We start from the raw sequence: 19,484 nt of genomic DNA, 5'->3' as shown, positions 1-19,484 counted from the left end.
CATGTTCTTGCATGCATGGGTTTTCTCCGGGCACTCCGCCCTCCTCCCACAGACCAAAAACATGCTCATTAGGTTAATTGGTGAATCTAAAATTGCCCCTAGGTGTGAATGGTTGTGTGTTTGTGCCCTGCGATCGACTGGCGACCGATCCAGGGTGTACCCGCCTCCCGCCCATTGACAGCTGGGATAGGCTCCAGCATCCCCCACAACCACGAAAGGGATATGTGGTATGGAAAATGGATTTTGGTTCATTTATGACATGATTCCACATGTGCTATTTCATAGTTTGATGTCTTGACTATTAATCTAATGTAGGAAATAAAAAATAAACCTATCAGGGCTGGACCACATGGCCTAAAATGTGTATCATAATGTATGAATTATTACACTGATTAGAATGACAAATATAATTCTGAATATTTTGTTTGTCCAGATAAATGACAGTATGAGGACGAGGTGTGTCTGGACTGGACCCGGGGAGCATTAGGTTAGAGATCACCCATTGTTGTAGTTATTCTAATTTTAAATATTTGAAATTTCAGACAATTTGCTTATTGAAAAACTGCTCTGTGAGTAAATTTAGTTTGGTTAGGAATTCATAATGTCTCTAATTTTCTAAACTTGTTTTAATGTCCAGTCCTAGTTCAAAAAATGAAGGAGTTTGTAGTCGACTATAGTTCTTAGTGATTCTGTGATATTTAGACTCCTGGTGTTTCCGTACTGTGCCAAATACTTGAGAGCAATGTCAAATGTTAAGATAAAAAAACCTCATTAAAAGGTGCAAATGTAAATAGAGTCATATAATCATAAGACGGTTTAAGCTTAGATATTACCATTTGTAATTCTGTTGATGTACAGACACGACAAAATGAATTATATGACAATAACCAACACAGAAAGCGCTTCACTTGTAATTAGTGTCAAAAGTGGGTGGTGGCTTGTACATGAGGCGACTTAACATCCAGTGTTCACAGCTGATTTAAAGAATTATTGATTTATTTCAAATAACCAAAAAGATTTTCACCGTTGTTTTTTATTTCTATATTGTGACACTAATGTCCTAATGTGGTGGGGGTTGGGGGAATGAAGTTGTCTATATGTTTCTGTAAATATGAACTGTAATAACTTGCTGTACATACAGTACTGTAGCATTAGCAGTGTGTGGGGAATAAATTTGACTTGTTTCATCAGGCATGCACAGTTGACAGTAGACATTACCTCTGCGTGTCTTATACAGGGTCGGCTCATCTCTGCTTTATTCAAAATCTCTTCTACTGCTTTTTCCTTCACCTACTATCGAACACCATTGTCAAACACAAGTACTGTACTAGTAATATAAAGACCACATTGTTCCTCATCCAGCCATGACCCGGCACACACACCAGGTTTGCCAAATCATAATCATCAAAAATGAGAGAGAAAACAGAAAACATGATAAATTTTAAGGGAAGTCAAAGGAAAAGGACTTTTTTCCCACATTGCTGACTCTCATTCACATGACATTAATATTTCTCATGTCTCTTTCTTCTTCATCTCAAACAGCCTGATCTGTGTGATGTCAGGATGAAATGTGTACTGTATATGTGTTTGCTAAGTCACAATAAATTCCTGAATATGTAATATGTGGTTTGAACCCTTGATTTCTCTTTTCATTACCCTCATATTAAGGTGTGACTTTGACTTTGACTCCTCATAATCAGCCTTTTATTTTCATATTAAACCAAGCCCCTTCAATCAGCCATTACCCCCCATTTCTTGGTGATATGCTCCAAAAACATTTGAAAGAAGAAAAGAGGGCAGATGAAAGATAAAGCCCCGGCAAGGGAGAAGGAGAAGTAATAAAGGGGACAGGTAAATATAGGCAGGAGAGGAATGAGGCACACTTGACCAGTGGGTTTTTAACATCGCCGTGTGACAAACTGCACAGAGACTCAATGTTCAAACATTATTAAACAACTCTGTGTTTTCTCTGGGTGTCTCTGTGCCCAGCTCAGCCCCGGGTTTCGTCTGAAGGACCACTGTAAACATACCTGCTTTGTTTGTTGACCCCATCGGCTCTCCCTCCACTCATTCCCTTCTCCTGTCTGCTTTCTGGGATTTTTTAAAAATTTGGCTCCAGTCAAACATCAATGGGCTGAAGCTGAGTATTAGTCAATTGATGGATTAATTGAGAATTTAAGTCATGTTTCAAGATAAATGGTTAAGTGCCCTGAGTTGTGATGATGTGCTGCTTTTCTTTGTCGTAGTAAATTGTTCATTTTTGGCTATTACAAAACACTGTAACAATCACTTGAAAGGCCTGATGTTTGGCAAGTTTTATTATCATTTCATTGTATAATTGACCATCTTAGAAAGACAAGATACACAATTCACAGTGAAGGAATGAATCCATGAAACAGTAAAAATATTTCTCTATAATCATCATTGTCTTCCCATCATTTAGCCACTGTGCTGCATGTCCATACCGCTCACCACCACTCACTATTTAAAACACAAAATAAGAAAATAAAAAAAAAAATAAAAAATTCATGACATGGATCTACAGATAAGAACACAATCAGAGCCTCATACAAAACCCAATAAATACAAACTTGGGAGCGCTGGTGCTGTTTTGCTGTTTGTTTTTCAGTGTTTCGGCGGACTTTCCAACGTGGGGTATTCATCCTCGTCCAGGAACTCATCTAGAAACTCCACCACCTCCCCCTGCAGACACATATAGGCAGAGAGAAAATAAACAACTCAGGAGGGTCTGTTTTGTGTCAAAGTGACATTTTGCACCAAGTGCATTAGCATAAATCCCCCCACTCAGTTTCATCTGTGATTTCTCATACCTGGCATTACTAAAGAGATTACAGTGGAGAACTGAATGGTATTTACCACATACAGCATGTAATCCTGGCTTATGTTGGGTTACCCTGATGGCCACAGTCCTTGTGCTGCATCATAATAGCTTAAGGAAATGCCAGTGTCATGATGCCACCTCATGGCCGTCTGTCATATTGCAGCCTGATAAACACAGGACCCACATTGTACTGCAGCGGGTCATGTGACCAGAGTGAGGCATCCAGGGTTTTTCCATAAGGTACGCAAAGACACAGCCAGCAAGAGCTGCAAACAGCCTCATTCAGACTGTGTCTGATTTCATGGGAATCATGCAGGTCTACTTTAAGGGTAGACAGTAACTAATGTCCCCCTCACTCGATCAAAGATAACCTCTGGGCTAGAAGCACCCTGTGGTGCACTGACACACAAAGATGTGTAAATACAGGCACGTACCTCGTCGTCGCTCGCCAGATGTTGTTTGGAGAATTCCAACATCTGTAGCTGCATGGTGGTCATATTGTAGTACCGCAATGCCTCCTGTAGCACACACACACACACACACACACACACACACAGGCACACATTAGGTAAAATGTGTGTGACAGTGAACCAAAGAGAAAACAAGGACAGATGCAAAGCACTAAATCAGTTTGACATGGAGTCATTCCAGGGAATTTGACAGGAATAGTTTGATTTTTGGGAAACATGCTTATTTGCTTTATTGCCATAAGAGTTACAGATTGATACATAGCTACCAACAGTCAGCTAGCTTAGCTTAGCACACAGACTGGAAGCAGGAAAACAACTTCACCGGTTCTGTCCAAAAGCAGATGCCACAAAGTCACTGGACAAAAAATAACCCCAGTGAAACTAAATGACTGAGAGACTCTGTAAGTTCTCTTAGCATTCAAAGTAATTGGAGCAGCAGTTCAACATTTTGCTGTCTTGCCACTAGGCTTTATTTATGCAGAAATATAGGTTGTGTTGAAACTAATAAGCCTGACTAAATAACAGAATTTAATATGTCTTTTCTGCTCATTCTTCCTGAAAACCTTTTTCTTCCCAGACTCACACTGGGAACATGTATGCATCAGTGTGGGTGTATGAGGTTTGTAGTCATTGAAATGTCTCACTGATCTGGGGAGGAAGTCCTCTTCTGTCAGTCCCCACTGGCTTTTGTGGAACTGGTAATAAGCCACATTGTTCTTCATAACTTCATCACTGGGGTCAAACAGCATGTAGCTGGCTGCACACGGTACTGCGTTCTTCAGGTCATTCACTGAAAACACAACAATTACAGCATTTAATCTGGATATTCTTTGATAAAAGTCACAGCGGACCTTAAGAAACTCCACAGAACAAAGTCTAACATGTACAAAATGTCAGCAGTAATGAACTGGTAACAACATGCTACTCACATTTGTAATAGGCGAACTGCAGATAGTGGTACATGGTGGCCACAAACTTCTCAACGACAAAACCCCCGACGACTGGTGTCAGGTCACTTTCACACCTCACTTTCCTGTCGAGGACCTCTATGTAATGATCTGAAGAGGAACAAAATCAAAGCTGTGCACGAGACTGCTTGGAGAGTTTTGAGAAAGAAAAGTAAGGAGATCAAAATAAATATATATTAAACTTAATAATAAGAGGAAGACCTGGCAGGTGAGCCAGGTATGAACTGACCAGCTATGGAGGGGTAGAAGTCTTTAAAGTCTTTGACATCTCTGGGGCCCTCAGACGCAGCCAGACACTCGTCATAGACCTTGAAGAAGTCGCGCAGAGCCAACTCCATGTCTGACACAGAGGTACGGAAGTTTTCTCCATTATACGCCCGCACTGCACGCACAAACAAGGTCTACAGCGACACACACACAATAAAACATCATGTCATTTAATGTTTATTTGGGGCATTAATGCGCACATTCTTACTTAAGTCAGTTCTATTTTTCGTGGTTGTCCTTCAAGCTAAATAAAATAACCTTTCTCTCATGGTCAGGTTATAAAAACTGACAAAACATTAGAAAAAAAAACATCAAAAATATGCAAACATATAGATTATTTTTAACAGCAAAAGATGGTGGGTGGAGATGAAACCTCCTTATTTTGCTGGGGCCCATTTTTGGAAGCACTGGGTGTCCACGAATGAACCCTACCATGATGTGGCCGGATTGGCTGGTTCACCACAGGCCGCTACCACATCACTCACCCACAGAGCCAATAATAGAATGACTTGTGTGTCCGTGTGTGTGAGTGTGTGTGTGTGTGTGCGCGCAAACCTCATAGGATTTGGTCTCCAGGTCTTTGAGGTGTTCTTCGGCTCCAGGCAGACTCTTGTAGTAGGCCATGTTCCTCTGCATCATCTCATCATCTGGGTGTTTGAGCAGGAAGGTGTGGGCAGCAGACACCGCCTTGGCCAGGTTGTCAGACTGGGAGAAATAATGCAGACGCACACTTTAAACAGCTCAGCAATAGATGAAATAATACAAAAGAAAAGCAAACACTACAATGTGGTGTGAAAAATAAAGAGTTGTTATGAAAGACCTGATAACTGAACGACTCTGAAAGAGGACTTTTTAGAAGATAATTAGAAAACGAATGTTAGTTCTGTTATTCTCAGAGTCATTAAGGAGCTACTTATAAGAGATTTGTCAATTATCAGGTTGTTCCTCATTTGTTCATTTCTATGTAACTACTCAGTATTTAGTTTACCTTACTGTAAAGAGTAATTTATGGGTGATTCCTATACTCTCTCCCAAAAGAGAAGAGAAGCAGGTGGTCCTCAGAGGACCCACCTGAGGATTTCTACTCTTTCGCACGACTGTCTTCACTGTATGAAGTAGTAAACAATGGCTATATATTGTGCCATTATCTACAGAGTGATATAATAACAGGATTAAACTACTCTAAGGACAAAATGCAGCTCCATGTGAGGGACCCCTGAACCCACGCTCTATAAAACCATCACCTCAGAGTAGTCAGGTAACCCGTGACACACATTACATAACACTGATATTAAACTGGGTGACATCTGACGTCTGTGAAGACCAAATCATGCCATCAGGACAGAAATGTTTCATCGTAGGAAAAAGGCGACCACTCAGATTATTTTGGTGATTTTTTGGATTACAGTCAGTCTATAAAGGGTATTGATACTCGATACCTTTGTAGTGGATCAAAACCATGCCTGGAAAAATGAACCATGCCTGTACAGAACCATCTGCATTCGTTATGTTTCTAAAATCATTTACAGTATTCAGGTTTCTCCTTTATTGTCCATGGAAATAAGGCCTTAATCATCACAACAACATACCCATAAATGAACTGAGCCCTAGCCTAATCCTAATCCTAAATCTAAACCTGCTCCTGCGGTCCTCCCTTGTTGAGGCGATGACCAGAAAATTTCTCTCGTGTGTCTTTATGAGCGTTTCTCTCCTCTTACTTCTTCACAGGAAGAACAAGGAAAAAGAAAGCATGCAAAGGGGAAAAAAGTTCAGGACCTCCCCTCTTGCAAAACAGAGCCCCCCCATGTGCATCCGTGGCACGTAGGTGACGTCAGGACGCCTATCATGTCAGTGACGTTTAAGTAGACCCTGTGGATGCAGCGGTGTCCACAGTAAAACCATCACCTTACACTGATAGTCATCATAAAGATGACAGCCATGTAAGCGTCCTCGAGGTCTGACTCTGCTGGGAGCCCCCTGATGACCCCACATAATGAACTCATTCCCTTACTTTGAAGTATGCGTACTGGAGGTATCTGTACGGCTCCCTCTTCTCAAACTCCTCTATGGTGTCCCGGCTGGGCATGGTCTGCCTGAAAGCGGGCAGCCCCTGTTTGCAGCGCTTCAGGCACTGCGCCCTCTTCATAACGTTCCCAAACGCCCGCAACTCTGGAAACTCCGCAAACTTCTGCTCGTCGTCCAGCCTCACGGAACTGCAGTTGAGGTTGCAGAAGGCCTCGCTGTCCCGCAGCAGTCGGTAAAGCCGCAGAGACACCTCCATGTACTCCACCGTCTCCTTCCACTTCTCCCCGGTGTACTGGTCCAGTGCGTATTTGTAAGCGGACTCCAGAGGCATCAGCTCGTTCCTGGGGAAACTCCTGAAGCTGTACTTTTCATACTGGGAGTTCACAACAGAGGCGGAAAATGCGATTAACAGCGCGGAGAAGAGTTGGGAAGAAGTGGAGGGTGCCATTTTTAAGTTTGGTAAATGGTGGATGGGGCTGGCTGGGATGAGCCCGGACTGTCGGTGTGCGTGGGTCTTTAGGACCGCCTCAAGTTCCACCACGTATCCGGACAAGGCCTCCCCTCCCCCGGGCGCGGGGCTGGAGCAGTCGCTCCGGCGGGTGGGGGCTGCTGGAGCTGCTCCTCCCACTGAATCACAGAAGTAAATGACTGCTGTTGCTCTGTTCATACACAAAAACCTGACAGAGTCGACTTTTTATCGCACCAACACCAGAGCTGAGGGAGGTATTCCTGGTTTATTGTTATTTATCATTATTAGATGTCATGAGATGTATAAAACACTTCTCTTTAAAGTTACAACTTGTTTCCTCTTGGTCACTAATTAAACCCCTGCTGAGATTGGAGTGTCTCTCCCCCTCCCACTGCCACGTAGAGACATTCCTGCCTGGTCTGCCCCCCTCCAGAGACCTGATCCCCCCCCAACAACACAACAGAGTGAATGCACTAACATCACCGACGAGCAAACTTTCTGTGCCCTGTCCTTTGTTAAACGTTGACTGCAACTCAGACGCGTATCCAGATGCGCGCATTTTGGATGGATCCAGAGGGGGACGTGTCTGCAGCCGTGTGGAGACCCCTGCACTACCACGTTGACACATCTCAGACGCTGCACTGCGCAAGAGCAATACGTGGTGCCCAAAACTATCTCATTCAATCCCAAAAGTGCGTCAAAGCAGCTAGAAAGAAGCAGGGTGGGACGGGAAATGTAGGCTGCAATTTCGAAATAAAAGCACCTCGGCTACCTAAACGTTCTTTGTACTTCTTTAAGTCACACATAGACATAGAATGATACATCTTCAGCCTTATTTATTTGAGTTTTAGGGATAAAACATTGCATTTAGGTTACCTGGAGAGGTTTTATCTTCAAAGTTTAACCGGATGTTGTGCATTTTTTGTCTGTCTTGACACGTGATCGTTCCTGTGCTGGGACCGGGGGCAGGACTTCTAATCCAAGTCGGAGTGGAAGAAGCCAAAGTAGCAGGGAACAGGGAGGCAGTGCGTACTCATACAGGCCGTACCCACACTTATCTCCATCGTCTGAGAGTTCGTCGGCAGTGAAAATGATCCAGTGCGTGCAGGGGATGTTGTATCTGTCGGTTCTGGTGGCGTTCGTCGCCTGTAACGCTCCTCCGGTTCCGTTAGACGACATCGTAATTGAGAAAACTTTCGTGCCAGAACAGTGTGCGCGCGCTGTCAAAGTAGGGGATTATGTCAGGTATCACTACATTGGCACCTTTCCGGACGGCAAGAAGTTCGACTCCAGGTGAGTATCACTCCGAGAATGAGTTTATTCCCACGTTAGACTCACCGTGCAGAGGGGACCGGGTGCACGGTGCGACCAGCGTGCACGATGCGTAAAAGTGCGCGTGTATTGGTTCGTCCCTGTTAGCCACGCAGGCAGGCAGGCTGAGCGAGCTCTGGATTCATAAATGCTTAATGTAAGAGCTCCAAAAACTTCTCATACCGACGACCATCACAGGGATTACACAGAGGGCCTCGATCTGACAAGGTCGAGTGTTTCCCCGTTAGATGAGACTTTACTGGTTAATATTAGTTTACTTGATAACGTTGGATTCATTGAAACCTGTGGACCAAGTCCTGATGCTGAATGTTGAAACCTCCTCCAGACCAGGACCTCTGAAAGTCCCTAGTCTCCACAGACCCCCAAGGACCCCAAAGGCCCCCAAAAGAGACTCACTTTGAGTCACTTGGTGTTGGTAATTTAATTCACTACAGATTTGTTAAAGAATTTGAACCAATAAAGTGTGACACCAATAAGACAGGCCCTGCAGTATTACTTATTTTGTGACCCTATTTTACATAGAGGGGCCCTTCCATATATTTCTAAATGAAGTCAAACACACTGTAATCTGGCCGTGTGTACCTGTATGATATAAAGATGGTGAGCGTACCCACATCCTGAACAACTTCAGTCCAGCCTCCAAATGACAGTGTAAAAAAAAGGATAATTTGCAGGAGACACTCTAATAAGTGTCCTCACTCACTCTCGAGTCCCTTTTGATGTCTGAACTCTCCCCAGGATGACCTCATGTGAAAGTTTAACCACCTTCTATCTGCTTCAGTTACGACCGTGGCAGCACCTACAACGTGTTTGTTGGCAAGAAGCAGCTGATCGAAGGGATGGACAAAGCTCTGGTGGGGATGTGTGTCAACGAGAGAAGTCTGGTGAAGATCCCCCCTCACCTGGCCTATGGAAAGCGGGGATACGGTGTGTATTTAAGCGTGTTTTAAACTTCCTGTCACATCGGTGTGTCCCTCTGTGGCATCATGATTGATTGTTCTGGATCAGCCAGTGTTTATTCCTCCGGGGGGTCATTATAAATACACAGATGAGTGAGCACACAGCTGGCACTGCTCACCACAACAATGAGAGAATGTGGTCGGACGCTGGTGGCAGCGTAAGGCACAAAAATGACAGTGTTTCTGCAGGGAGCACCGTATTGTGTTGTACTAGAGTCAGCCGGAGCAGAGAGGAAGTGGGCTGCTCCCAAGCGTCCATGTTGAATGATGTCAGAGGGACATGGTCAGAGGAAGCCGCTTTGGATCAAGACTTCCAGCTGTTAGTTACTGCGCTGTAAACAAACCCAGCACTCCGTCAGTGTCGGAAAATCGTACTATATTTGCGCACGATTATAATGAGAAGAAAAATGTCACGGCTCTGTTTACATGTAGAGACCGATGCATCCGTGGATGTGTTTGTGTGAAATAGTTAGATAATGGGAGCGAGAGGGGGCATGTGTGGACAAGTAAAAGCTGAGGCTGTCGTCCTCCACCGCCAGTCTGCATTAGAGGGAACACCGGAGAGAAAGAAGAAAACAGAGGGGAGATTTCAGAGGAGGTTAGACAAAGATTTCAGCCAGAAAGAGACCTGCCAGCTCACCAGGAGTGAAGATTTAATGGCTTCTATCCACACAGTCCACCTCCCCCCGCAGCCTTTAGTGGCTCAACAAGTGTTCAGGAGCCTTGTCTGCTCTGTCTGCCCAGTTAAAACTTGCACTGAGGACACTGATGACACAAAGAGGAGTTCACTTTGTACAATTCCACACTTATTACCAACTAACGATTGATTTAATAATCGATTAATCTGCAGGTTATTGTTTCGATCAATCATTTGGTCCACAGAACATCAGAAAATGGTGAAAATGGCCTCAGTTTTCTAGAACCGAGCCAACACGTCTTCTTTGGTCTAATCAACAGTCCAAAATGCAAAGATATTCAGATTAATGTAATGTTAAGACAAGAAAAAGCATCAGTTTGTCACATCTGACTTAAATAATAATCAATTATCCAAATAGTTGCAGACTAATCTGTCTGCCAACTAATGGATTCTAATATTATGTACACTTGTTAGGTTATTCAAGACTAATTCTGTCTTAAAGTGTCTTAAAAGGCTATTTTAGTCAAAGGCAAAATCTCATTTCAAAATTTAACAAATAAATTCACTGAAAGCTCAACTTTGGTCCTTGGCTTGTCAGGTGTTTTCCAGCTGGATCAGGTTCTGCTGGGAGGAATTTACATTTTATGAAAGGTATTTAAAAAGAGAAGAACAGAGATGTTTGGTGCCAGGTTTAAGCTACTTGCTCCCGTCCATCTGCAGTCCCTGGGCAGGTTAACAGCAGCATATTTCTAAAATCATAGCTGCATGCAGCTCCACATCAAGATTATATCCGGTTTTTAAGTATTGTCATAGCCAGTACTGTAATTAATCATTTAATTTGGGCCAATAGGGTGACTTTACAGTCTGAGCTGTCAATAAAATGAAACTGAAAAATGGCCTGAACTTCTATTCAAATTACAGTCCAAAAGTTAAAGAAATGTTCACTTTACCAACATGTGTGACAAAGATAAGCATAAGATGCTCATGTTTGAGAAGTTTGAACTTGAATATTTGGCCTTTTTGCTTAAAAAAAATGACTGAAAGACTGAACTTAACTATAATAAACAATCAGCCATCAACTTTTCATACAGTAATCAAGCAGGGCAAGGATACCCAGAGCCTGTCTGAAAGACATCCTCTCTCCTCTTCAGGCGACATCATCCCTGCTGACTCCATCCTCCACTTCGACGTCCTGCTGCTCGACGTGTGGAACCCGGAGGACGGCGTCCAGATCAACACCTACCACACACCCTCAGTCTGCACCAGAAAGGTGGAGGTGTCTGACTACGTCCGCTACCACTATAATGGCACCCTGCTGGATGGGACGCTGTTTGATTCCAGGTTTGTTCTGTATAATCCCTCGTGCACACACAGACAATGACACCCACACTCAGACATGTAACCTCTCTCTCTCCTCCATCCTTTGCTGTAGCCACACCCGTATGCGTACCTATGACACGTATGTTGGGATTGGGTGGCTGATTGCCGGTATGGACCAGGGCCTTCTGGGAATGTGCGTTGGAGAGAGACGTATCATCACTATGCCACCGTCACTTGGATATGGAGAGAATGGAGACGGTGGGTATTAACAGTTTCTTAATTATTACTTTCCTTCAATCTGATGAGTGAGTTCAAGCCTCCACTCCTTTATCAATAACAAGAGATTGATAATTAGAAGAAAGAAACAGGTGCTGTAGTTGCACACATGGAGCACAAGGTGGCAGTACATCATACTGTATGTGTCATCTGCTGCTTTTACCATCTTTTTCCCTACAAATATAACTTTCATCATAGATTTAGCTTTCATTTTCCAGCCAAATGCACTTAAGATGAGAGAAAACTTTATTGATCCCATGCTGGGAATTTTACTTGTTACGGACAGTAAGGACGACTCAGTTTCAAAATGGGAAACTTTGAGTAAGATATGGGTAATAATACACTTTTCAAACTGACTGACAGGTAATTTAAATCCAATTTGCTTCTTGCTCAGCAGACACTGACTAATAACAGAGGGGGTTTCATCTTATACTTCTAATGTGTGACCTTTTTAAGGAGTAGTTCAGGATCCGACATTCCCTTTATACCAGATGTTTTGACAAAGTTATTTTAACTCAAGCCCCACTCATCACTTGCTTGCCTAATGTTAGGAATTGATCTCAGTGAGAAGAAGAATGATGAAGAATGTTTCTGTAGTTCATCTCTTTCTGTCCTTTTTCTCTGTCTCCCGTCTCTCCAGGCAGTGACATCCCAGGACAGGCGTCCCTGGTGTTTGACGTCATACTTCTGGACCTCCACAACCCCAGAGATGGGATCACAGTGACCAATCAGCAGGTGCCCGAGTCCTGCACGAGGAAGTCCGTCTCTGGAGACTTTGTACGCTACCACTACAACGGCAGCCTCCTCGATGGAACATTCTTTGATTCCAGGTGTGTTTCAGTGTTTAATATAAAAACAGTAAATCTTTGGGTGATAAATAGAAATCGATGTTTAATATCTGTTGTTCCTCTGTAGCGCCACAGTGGCAGCATTTCTCTGCGCACTGAAGTTGCATACTGAGTTCTGAGTTAACGCTGAGTTCTCTGAGTGATTCCGAAACTGAAAAGTCAATATGTCCTAAAAGTCAAAATTAAAGTCAAATATCATAGTTTCATGGCTATTAAAAATCATGTTTTCTTATATTTTGGTTATTGTATGTGCCTAAAAAAGTACAGTACACTACAGTAAATAAAGGAGTATACTCTATCTAAGAATTCCTGGTAAAGCTTTAGAAGATGTAAATTTGGCAGAAAATGATAATTTACAGCTCAGGAAGTGGCTGAACAGCACTCAGACTTTTCATCACACCAGCCGTCACTGCCGTGTGCAAAACAGTTTCATATGGATGTCAAGAACTAATGCGTCAGTGCATTAAGCCACATGCATTTCCCTCTCTTCGTACATATACTTTTGACAGGAACTTGACGTTCTTGATACTCTGAAATGCCACCATGTGGTATTTTGGTGTAAACAAAAACCACAAATACATCCTCCTCCTCCGAAAGCACAGTGCTTTTTGCTCTGAGCTTGCAACCTGCGACAGACATATTTTGTGTCCTATAGTCTTCTCTTTTAGGTGACCAGCTGTCATTCAGTTGTACCCTTCAGTGTGGGCCTAAAACCCCTGAATGTGTGATTAGTCACGACAGGTATATACTGTGAGGAAATAAACAAGCTGTATGTTTAGCTCCCAGATCTGAGTAAGAATTCTCCTGTCCCACAGCTACTCCCGTAATCATACCTACGACACCTATGTGGGCCGAGGTTACGTGATTGCCGGCATGGACGAGGGTTTGATCGGAGTCTGTGTCGGGGAGAAACGCACCATCACCATCCCTCCACATCTTGCCTATGGAGAGGAGGGAACAGGTGTGTGTGTGTCATGCTTAGATACCTTTATCTGTTCCCCCACCATTCATGCTCATTTGTATTTGCATCTTTTAATATTGGCTTTCCCCCCTCACCATGTCTCTCAGGCTCTAAGATCCCTGGTTCAGCCGTGCTGGTGTTCGACATTCACATCATCGACTTCCACAACCCGTCAGACAGCACTGAGGTCACTGTCATATACAAGCCAGAAGAGTGTGATAAGCAAACCAAGAAGGGTGACTTCATCAAATATCACTACAACGCCTCTCTGATGGACGGCTCGTCCATCGACTCCACGTGAGTGTACCTCTGTGAGACGTTCAAGGCCTCCTGGGAAAGCAAATCATCTGAGAAAAGTGGGACATCGTGAGAGATGTATATAGAGAATGATCACGTAGTCTCAGGTTAAGTGTGGAAAGTCTTGTGTTGTAAACAGTGCAAGGGGCTTGTTAGCATGATAACATCTGTTTATCAGCATTAAATACAAAGTCCTGGGGACGATGGTAGTGTCATTAGTTTTGCAGGTATTGAACAAATTAAAAATTTGACCTGACACCCGTCACAGCCCTATTACAGCTCATCCTCTCCGTGGATTGTCTGTACCCAATTTCAGGGCAATCTATCCAATTATTGCTGAGACATTTCAGTAACAACCAAAATTGCCGACCTGCTGGTGGCACTAGAGGAGAGGAGCTCCACAAATGTCTGTGCAAAATGTCATGACAAGCCACACATTGTACACATTGTCTACACGTCAGCATCTGTATGACTCAGTCATGCTCTGTCTTAATGCATTTGCTAAACATCACTGTTTATATACTGCAGGAGTACAAATCTGTGCAGTGTCTGTTTTTTTATCCTTGCACTGGATGAGGTAAAAGGTTTCACGAGCATTAAGAGGAGGTTGTAATCTAACAGCAGTAGTGTGTGTGTTACTGTCTTTGAGTCTAATTTGCATGTTTCATTTCCTCTGCATGTACACGCTGTTTTGTTCTTCCCCTTGCCTGTGCACATTACAGCCTTGTCTGGCTGTAAGCTGAGTTAACTTAATTACCATTACAGCTAAAGCTGTTTGTAAATTGCAGGAACTTACAGGCAGTAAATCTTTCAACCCAGCACACCTATAAAACCATCGCATAGATAAAAAGAAATTAAAATACACAAAATACAGTGCGTGTGAAAGATAAACTAATCTCACAGGAGTGAAAGTTCTTGACACCAGTTTCATTGTTCAGAACTGTTTTTCAAACCACGCTTTGTCTTCTCCCCAAAGGAAACAACTGATAAGAGGCAGACGTGTGTCAAAGCAACAAAATCCTCACTGCAGAATGATAATGGCTAGAAATGCGGTTCCTTTGCCACTGTTTCACTCTGACTCTGAATCTGTTTCAGGTATAATTACGGAAAGACATACAACATTGTCCTGGGAGCCAACCAGGTCGTCCCAGGGATGGAGGACGGCCTGATGGAGATGTGTGTGGGAGAGAGAAGGCACGTGGTTATTCCTCCTCACCTGGGCTATGGGGAGAGGGGAGTCAGTAAGTCACACACGCACACACACACATTTACTGCAGTGATGATGGAGAATAAATGTGGGTGCTGGTTTCTGATGCATGTAGCTGTGAGTGTGGTCATGTGGAAACGGACAGGTGTGCTGTGGAGGACTCTTACTGCAGGGGTGTTCCTCAAATGTTGGTTTTATGTGTGATATAAAAGACTCAGTGGAGATATCTCCACCAAGGTCGCACCACCCTCTGAATTAGTCAATTTAATGAGAGGAAATGTTTAGTCTTCATTAGGGTTTGCATTGCATAGTTAGTCATGAAAAAGTTTTTGGGTTAAACTTCATTCCCACTGAGGTTTACTGTTTCAGAGCACTAATGTCATTTTGGACAATAAAGTTTATTGTTCGGCTGTAAAACATTAAAAGCTTATGCTTCCATAGCGACAGAAACACCAGACGTATGAGCTTCAACTCGCATGACACTTACAGTGAAGTGTGCAGCGTACACACTGCACATCACTATGGAAAACAATATGCAGGGATGCTGATGCTGCTTGTGTGTGTTGTTGTGGTAGAATGAAACTGAAGTTTCAAGCCACAAAGGATCAAAAATCAAAATTCAGCTGTATCTAATTGTTCAATGAAAAATCATCTTGATTTCAGTTGCCTGTGCCCTGTCTTATATTCACTTTGGTACAGTTTTTTCTATGCCTCTGGGACCCCCTCTAGTTTCTCTCTAAGGTCTGTGTTAGTGCTGATTCAGCAGAATTGCAGCCTCAGGGCACACCCTTTTTCTTTTTCTCTCTATTCCTCCCAAATTGCACCATTATGTCTTCACCGTCATTCATTCCATTTTTTTTTTTAAAGATTAATAAACACAATCTTCAGTGATAAATACATAATGTAACATTATAAGAACATAACATCCATCCATCCATTATCTATACCGCCTATCCCTTTCGGGGTTGCGGGGGGCTGGAGCCTATCCCAGCTACAATGGGCGAGAGGCGGGGTACACCCTGAACCGGTCGCCAGCCGATTGCAGGGCTAAGAACATAACATACAATAGTATTGTCATGAAGTGTACTTTAAGATTATATCAGATCATGGTGATTTATAAGAACATTTCATTCATCAATAATTATGATAATCACACACACGTATGAGCTATAAGAGAATACATGATAAAGGCTGCTGTTAAACAGTAGGCCATATGAGATTACCAGGGTGAACCTTTCAACTCAGAGAGTCAGCTGCAGAGGCGCCTGCGTATGAGTCATAGGACTGTCCCTGAAAGCCCCTGTCAGGTGTGCTGACGAGAATGCTTTATGGGGTCAGCGTACCTATGACTCTCAATGTGCTTATCACAGCTTCACACTCACAAAACTACAGCTACTGGTTACCATTGGTTATAGCATTTCTGAAGTCATCACATATCTGTTAGGAAAAAAATTATACTACAGTGTGTGTGTGTGTGTGTGTGTGTGTGTGTGTGTGTGTGTGTGTGTGTGTGTGTGTGTGTGTGCAGCTGACGAGGTTCCAGGGAGCGCTGTGCTGGTGTTCGACATTGAGCTGGTAGACATGGAGGAAGGGCTTCCTGAAGGATACATGTTCATCTGGAACGACAATGTGTCACCTGACCTCTTTTCTGAGATGGACAAAGACAACAACCAGCAGGTGGAGCCCTCTGAGGTATGTGACAACCTGCTATTTCTGACGGCTTCACACGTGCACATCTGAAACATCTGCCCTGCTCGCCGCACTCATGAATTTATCATCTTCCACCCGTCTTTGTTTCCGCAGTTTACTGACTACATCCTGAAGCAGGTGAACGAGGGCAAAGGCCGCCTGGCTCCTGGCTTCGATCCTTATCGCATCATTGAAAACATGTTCTCCAACCAGGACCGCGATGGAGACGGGAAGATCACAGAGGCAGAGTTCAAACTTAAAGCAGATGAGTCTGCCGCCCATGACGAGCTATGACGGGACGGAGTGTAGAACTCAGATCAGGTTGCAGGCAAGGGTCAGACAGCGGGGGGGCTATAATACATATGTGGGTGGTAGAGTAGAAAAAGATGGAGGTGAATGCGTGGGGTGAGCAAGTGTGGAGAGAGCAATGTGCTGAGAGATTTTTTTTACGTTTATTCTGAAGACTTGTATGATGGGCAAAAGTGGTCAAAGAGCCACATGAGTCGGAGTAGTGTGGGGGTTGAGTTGGAGCCGAAGTTCCAAGCCACATGGACCAAAATCAAAGTTTCAGCTGTGTTCAATTGTTCAGAAAAATCTTCTTGATGATGTTCGGTAAAAATCAGCAGGAGTCAGGATTCTGGGTAGCAAAGACTTTAACGCTGGCAAGAAAGGAGTATTTGTTCAGATATGCACAGGAGGCACACCAGAAGACTTCTGAGCTGCAGCGGTTTGTGCTCTGTCTTATATTCAGCTTGGTACTGGTTTTCCATGCCTCTGGGGCGGCTTTTAGGTATTTTTCAGAGTCATGATATGATACACCATTAGGTAATGTTTTTTGCCCTGTTTTAATGCTGACTCAGCATGAGGTTACCTCAGGTCATGCCTTTTTTTCCCCTTTCTCTTTCTCCTTCCAGATTTCACCATTATGTTCCCCTTTGAGTTATGTTATTCTTTCAAAAAGGAGTTATTATCAAATCCAGACACCATAGCTGTTGCTTATGCCATTAAAAAACAAAAAAAGAATAATAAAAGTATAATAAAGAGTAACAAGAACATAATACAGAGTAGTATTGTCATTGAGTGCACTTTAGGATTAGATCAAAACCATGGTGAGGTTATAAGAACAATTAATGTATTGGTAGTTATAGTAAAACACATGATTATGAGTTGCAATAAAATACATGATTAAAGGCTACTGTGAGACAGTAAGGTCACTGTGGGATTACTAGGGTGAAGTTCACAGCACAGAAAGACACCTGCGAAGACACCTGGTTATGATAGGATATCATAGGAGAGTCCCTGAAAACCCCTGATATGAATGCTCGTGAGCCTAATGTGTTTTCTTCAGCTCAACACTCGGCACAACTATTTGTTACAGCTTTTACTCAAGCCATCACATATCTGCTAGACAAAAATATACCACAGTAGACAGAGAGACATAAGGAATGAGATTGTTTAGAGAGTTAAATGCAGCAAAAAAACCCCACCTTTTTACCTCCTCTCCCCTCAAGGTTTCGTCTTGTTTTATGTGACTTTTTATTTTATTTTGAAGGGTACAAAACACTCCTGTGTGAGAGAACGAATCAAGGCCACACGCCACCATCTCTACATTCAACACTCCCTCTTGCCTTATGTTGTCGTTAACGTTGAGTTTTCTTTTCACTTGGCATCAGCTGAAATATGTGACAGTCCAGGAGCAACGAGTCGGGCCTCACTCGCTGTGACAAACTGTGATGGAGGGAAAGTTCTGAGAGTGACCACTCATTTATTGGTGAAAGTATGTGAGAGCTTTCAGTTAGAATAACATTTTATGTGCATAGTTTACACTTTCCACTGTTTGATGTTCAAATGTCAGGACGCCTTCTGTGTTTTCTGCTATTCAGATCCTCCAAAATGTTGCTGAAAAACCAAAAATGTCGTCCGGGCTTTTCAGTTTTTCAGTCACTTTTTGGTGAACTATGTTCCATCGCTTGTTTGTGTCTTCATCCAAATGTCAACACCTGAGTGTGTGTGCGTGTGTGTGTGTGAGTGAGAGAGTGAGAGATGCAGAGAGAAAAGAGTGAGAGAATGTTGTTTTTATTTTACTTTTTCATTCAGGAGAATACTGAGGCTTGTTGATAAAATGTCAAATTTTGATTTGATTAAATGACCTGACCTAAAGACATGCCCATGTGTCTGTCCTTTTGTCTCTGTTTGCTTTAGACACCTTTTTCGCTTTACTTTCATTGCATTTAATGAAGTACTCCACCATGTTAGCATTGCACTCTATTTTTTTATTTACCATAATCATAGATTTCCACCATTATATTTTGCTTGGGGGCTATTGTTGACCCAATAGTACCTGCCCTTGGCCACCTGGATATTCAGTGATGTCCCCAAAAATCCACCACAGGCCCTTTAATGTTTTAATACATGTATTTGCACTGCTGACCGGCTGTCTGAAAGCACACCTCTGAGCACTGTAGTAGTTTCTAAATGTGTGTGGCCGTTGGAAATGAGCTGAGAGGAGGGAGGAGTCCGTCTCTCCATCGCAGCCGTCATAAAGCCGCACAGCTGTAGCGCGTTGGCAGCTGAGCACAATGCATGTATGCATGCATGCATGCAGCCTTTTTCTCTGCCGCTGTATCAGATGAACCGCAGTTTGTGCGCTTTTATCGCTCTGCAGACGACATCTTCGCGCCGGGTTCTGCAGTTTTTGCAGTTTTGTGTTGGCGGTAACTTTTCACAATGGAGTACAACTACTGTGAATGCCAGGTGGGTGAACGCGTCGGCGTCAGTGCTCCGCACCTACTTAAAAAGACAAAAACAAAAAAACAACACGAGTAAGATTTTGACTTGTCAGCATTTGGGTGGGATTCGTGTATATGCTTCTCCGTCGAAGTTTATTTGTAGTTTTCAGCTTTAAATCAGTTTTATG

At 43.2% G+C, this 19,484-nt stretch overlaps 2 protein-coding genes across 2 annotated transcripts; one reads left to right on the top strand and one right to left on the bottom strand.

Moving 5' to 3' along the window:
* Positions 1-2,301: 2,301 nt before the first annotated feature.
* On the bottom strand, positions 2,302-7,072 carry crtap (cartilage associated protein). Its single transcript, XM_070984855.1, has 7 exons — positions 6,559-7,072; positions 5,103-5,252; positions 4,510-4,681; positions 4,242-4,370; positions 3,957-4,102; positions 3,277-3,360; positions 2,302-2,703 (listed from the first exon to the last, which is right to left on the bottom strand). Exons 1-7 carry the CDS (start codon positions 7,018-7,020, stop codon positions 2,626-2,628), a joined length of 1,221 nt encoding a protein of 406 aa, XP_070840956.1. The 5' UTR covers positions 7,021-7,072; the 3' UTR covers positions 2,302-2,625.
* Positions 7,073-7,991: 919 nt separating this feature from the next.
* On the top strand, positions 7,992-18,724 carry fkbp9 (FKBP prolyl isomerase 9). The gene is made up of 10 exons (XM_070984667.1): positions 7,992-8,334; positions 9,155-9,300; positions 11,121-11,310; positions 11,402-11,547; positions 12,206-12,395; positions 13,229-13,374; positions 13,482-13,671; positions 14,767-14,912; positions 16,407-16,570; positions 16,682-18,724. The coding sequence occupies exons 1-10, from the start codon at positions 8,132-8,134 to the stop codon at positions 16,859-16,861; spliced, it is 1,701 nt and encodes a 566-aa protein (XP_070840768.1). The 5' UTR covers positions 7,992-8,131; the 3' UTR covers positions 16,862-18,724.
* The last annotated feature ends 760 nt before the right edge of the window (positions 18,725-19,484 follow it).

The sequence above is a fragment of the Chaetodon trifascialis genome, chromosome 17, assembly GCF_039877785.1.
Source record: "Chaetodon trifascialis isolate fChaTrf1 chromosome 17, fChaTrf1.hap1, whole genome shotgun sequence".
Lineage (NCBI taxonomy): Eukaryota > Metazoa > Chordata > Actinopteri > Chaetodontiformes > Chaetodontidae > Chaetodon > Chaetodon trifascialis.
This window is presented reverse-complemented; position numbering and strand designations above follow the sequence as displayed.

Excerpts from the sequence above, each read along its gene's own strand:
- crtap (XM_070984855.1), bottom strand. The coding sequence starts at position 7,020 with ATGGCACCCTCCACTTCTTCCCAACTCTTCTCCGCGCTGTTAATCGCA. Across the intron at positions 4,103-4,241 it reads GCAGTTCGCCTATTACAAAT|TGAATGACCTGAAGAACGCA; the intron begins GTGAGTAGCATG and ends TTGTGTTTTCAG. Across the intron at positions 3,361-3,956 it reads AGGACTTCCTCCCCAGATCA|GAGGCATTGCGGTACTACAA; the intron begins GTGAGACATTTC and ends TGTGTGCTACAG.
- fkbp9 (XM_070984667.1), top strand. The coding sequence starts at position 8,132 with ATGATCCAGTGCGTGCAGGGGATGTTGTATCTGTCGGTTCTGGTGGCG. Across the intron at positions 13,375-13,481 it reads CTATGGAGAGGAGGGAACAG|GCTCTAAGATCCCTGGTTCA; the intron begins GTGTGTGTGTGT and ends CATGTCTCTCAG. Across the intron at positions 13,672-14,766 it reads GGCTCGTCCATCGACTCCAC|GTATAATTACGGAAAGACAT; the intron begins GTGAGTGTACCT and ends AATCTGTTTCAG.